At 39.3% G+C, this 2,703-nt stretch overlaps 1 protein-coding gene across 1 annotated transcript in view; it reads left to right on the forward strand.

The window, feature by feature from the left end:
* LOC107100949 (carnitine O-palmitoyltransferase 1, liver isoform-like) overlaps positions 1-2,703 on the forward strand; it is a 61,185-nt gene that overhangs the window by 38,791 nt on the left and 19,691 nt on the right. The window contains exon 12 of the mRNA XM_015399645.1: positions 2,471-2,576. Coding sequence (XP_015255131.1) covers positions 2,471-2,576 — 106 coding nt within the window. The remainder of the gene's footprint in view (positions 1-2,470; positions 2,577-2,703) is intronic.

Here is a 2,703-nt window from a genome sequence, read left to right on the forward strand (position 1 = left end):
AACTCCATGACAGCCATGAGCAGATAAACCCATAGATCAGGGGTTTTCAAAGTATGAAAGGGTGAGCCCCCCTCCAGGGAGCACTATGCCTGCTGTAAGTAAGAATGCTGTCAGTCCCTACTGACAGCCAAAAGTGCGCAAGTGACACGTCACTCATCCTCTGTTTCAAGTCCATGTCACAGCTCAGCTCAGCATGAGCCTCCTCCTCTCCTGCTGAAAGTTAATCTTTGAGTGTCATGGGGAAAGAAAATGGGTTGCTGACTCACTGGTTTGCCATTGTCTCCTCTCCAAAATACTTTCTAAACTGCTCACGCATCGTCTCCAAATGCGCGCATTCAGCCTGCTGTAAAAACTCCACCTTCAGCCCCGCTCTGGCCAAAACATCCTCTAAGATGAGAAACATTCCCACTGATCCCCGCTCCACATGCACACCCCACAGTTCCAACTTGGTCCTAAATCCATATTTATTTTTTCCCTCTCACCGCGCCTCCCCTAAGGCGCGCGTCACACTTTGAAAACCGCCGCCATAGATTGACTGGATGGCCAATATTAGATTTTTTTTTCCTAGCGTCGGCCAATATGTGCATGTGTTGACGCATTCTGCAGCCGTGCCTTGGGATCACATGAAGTGCATACCCACCATTCCCTTTATTTGCTGTAGTTTTGTTTAATTTCATAATAAATGCTTCTTTTTATGTTTAAATTGCAAAAAGTTTAACTTGTTTATGATTGTCCTATTTTCACTATGCACATGGAGGAAGAAAAAAGCAATACTGACTTCAAGATGCTTCCCTAAAATATCAGTAGCACATATCAGTCATGGGTTAGACCATTTTCAAAATCTCTCTTGGCATCGGACTCAAATAACCTGTATCAGTCGACCATTAGTAAAGAGTTTGGATCTAATTTCAGGGACTTTTATGAAGTATTAAATTCTAATCATATAATTAATTAGCAAACAAAATTTAATTCAGTTCCGTTTATTACTATAGCACCAATTTACAACACATATCATCTTAAGCCACTCTATAGTTCACCAGATCATACAGTCAAATTGATCCAAAGTTTTCTCGGATGCAATCCCTCACACTAAGCATGCCTGTAGTGACAGTGGAGAGGAAAAACTCCCTTTTAATAGAAGAAACCTACAGTAGAACCAGGCTCAGTGTGAGCAGCTAGTGTGAGAAGCAGTGATACAAAAATAAATATGAGAAATTAATCCATGAAAAAAAAAAAAAAAAACGGCATATATGTAATAGTGATGGGTGCACAAGCACTTATACGCCGGCGCATGTGTTGAGCTTTAACAGCAAAACTGTGTGTCGGTGCACGTATCGTTTCAAGAGAGTCATGTGGTTTCTAACTGACTAACGACCTAAACTCTGTTATTTTAATTGAAAATATGAAATAATACATTATCGCAAACAATGGCTTAAATCATATTATAGGTCATTAAATCAGTGACAGTTTACTCTGTCAATGAAGCTGCGTGTTGTGATTTTAAATGTCCAGCAGGTGTCAGTACACAGTGATAGCTTAAAACCATAAACATACAGTTTGCAAATGTGTTGAAACTTCATGACGCCTCATGAGCCCATCATAAATTTAAATATACTGAAAAAAAACTACATATCTGAACTCAGCCATGATAGATCAATAGAGCAGCTCAAATAACACTTTACTGGTTTATAGATCTTCATAAAGCCGACAAGCATGCCACTATCTCATAATTGTGAAGTTGTGTAGAGGTCTGTAGAGGATCCAAATGTTGAGATGGAAGCTGAAGTGGTTTCTTGCAGATTTTCAGAAGTGGTGGCATCAGAGGTATAAAACCAGAAATAACTAATCAAGGAACTAGGGAACAAAGGAGAACACATGGAAATCAACTAATTGGGAGCAGGTGTGGACAAAGGGATCTAGAAGGGAGCTAGGGGAAAGGAGACTGGCACAAGTAAAACAACAGTGCTTAAATATTTCTAGAAATGAACTTAGATGAGACTAAATGAAAATGAAACCAATGACTCAGAAAACACAGAAAGACATAACTCAAAGTGTAATAAAAAACCTAAAGTAAAAACTTGGAACGGAGGCAAAATTTTGATGAGATCTTGACAGTAATAATCTAAGGAAATTCCAGTCCAAAATGTAGAATAGTAAAACACTCCGGGTACCTGGCAGAAAGCTGCAGCACGGCTGCACCGCACCCTTCTACGATGCTCCCACATTAGTGGAGTCGAGGGTTTACTATAACTTTCTTCAATCTGCAAACTGGAAAATTTGCATTTTTAAGCATCTCAGAAATGTTTGTTAAGTCATGGATGTCATAGCAATACAGAGATATCAATGAGTGACCTTTTAGGAGCACGCCATAATATGCACTATAATGATTTTCTCTGCTCACCAGACTTTAAGTTACACTCCCAAACTGGTCTCTAACTGCAGCTTTTGTCCCTATTACACTTTCTGTTAGGTGGTTTGATAAATCTTTCTCCATCGTGATTTACAAAAATGGCAAGAGCGGCTTGAATGCAGAGCATTCCTGGGCTGATGCACCAACGGTGGCTCATCTCTGGGAGGTAAGCACGTCTATTATAAATCTGCGCTACTGCGTTGATTTTGTTCCATTAGTAGAAATAATATGTCTTAACAAGAAAGTAACTTCTCTGTATTTTTTAGATTTATATATATATATATATATATATA

Source organism: Cyprinodon variegatus, unplaced genomic scaffold (genome assembly GCF_000732505.1).
Source record: "Cyprinodon variegatus isolate N-32 unplaced genomic scaffold, C_variegatus-1.0 Scaffold1033, whole genome shotgun sequence".
Classification (NCBI taxonomy): Eukaryota; Metazoa; Chordata; class Actinopteri; order Cyprinodontiformes; family Cyprinodontidae; genus Cyprinodon; species Cyprinodon variegatus.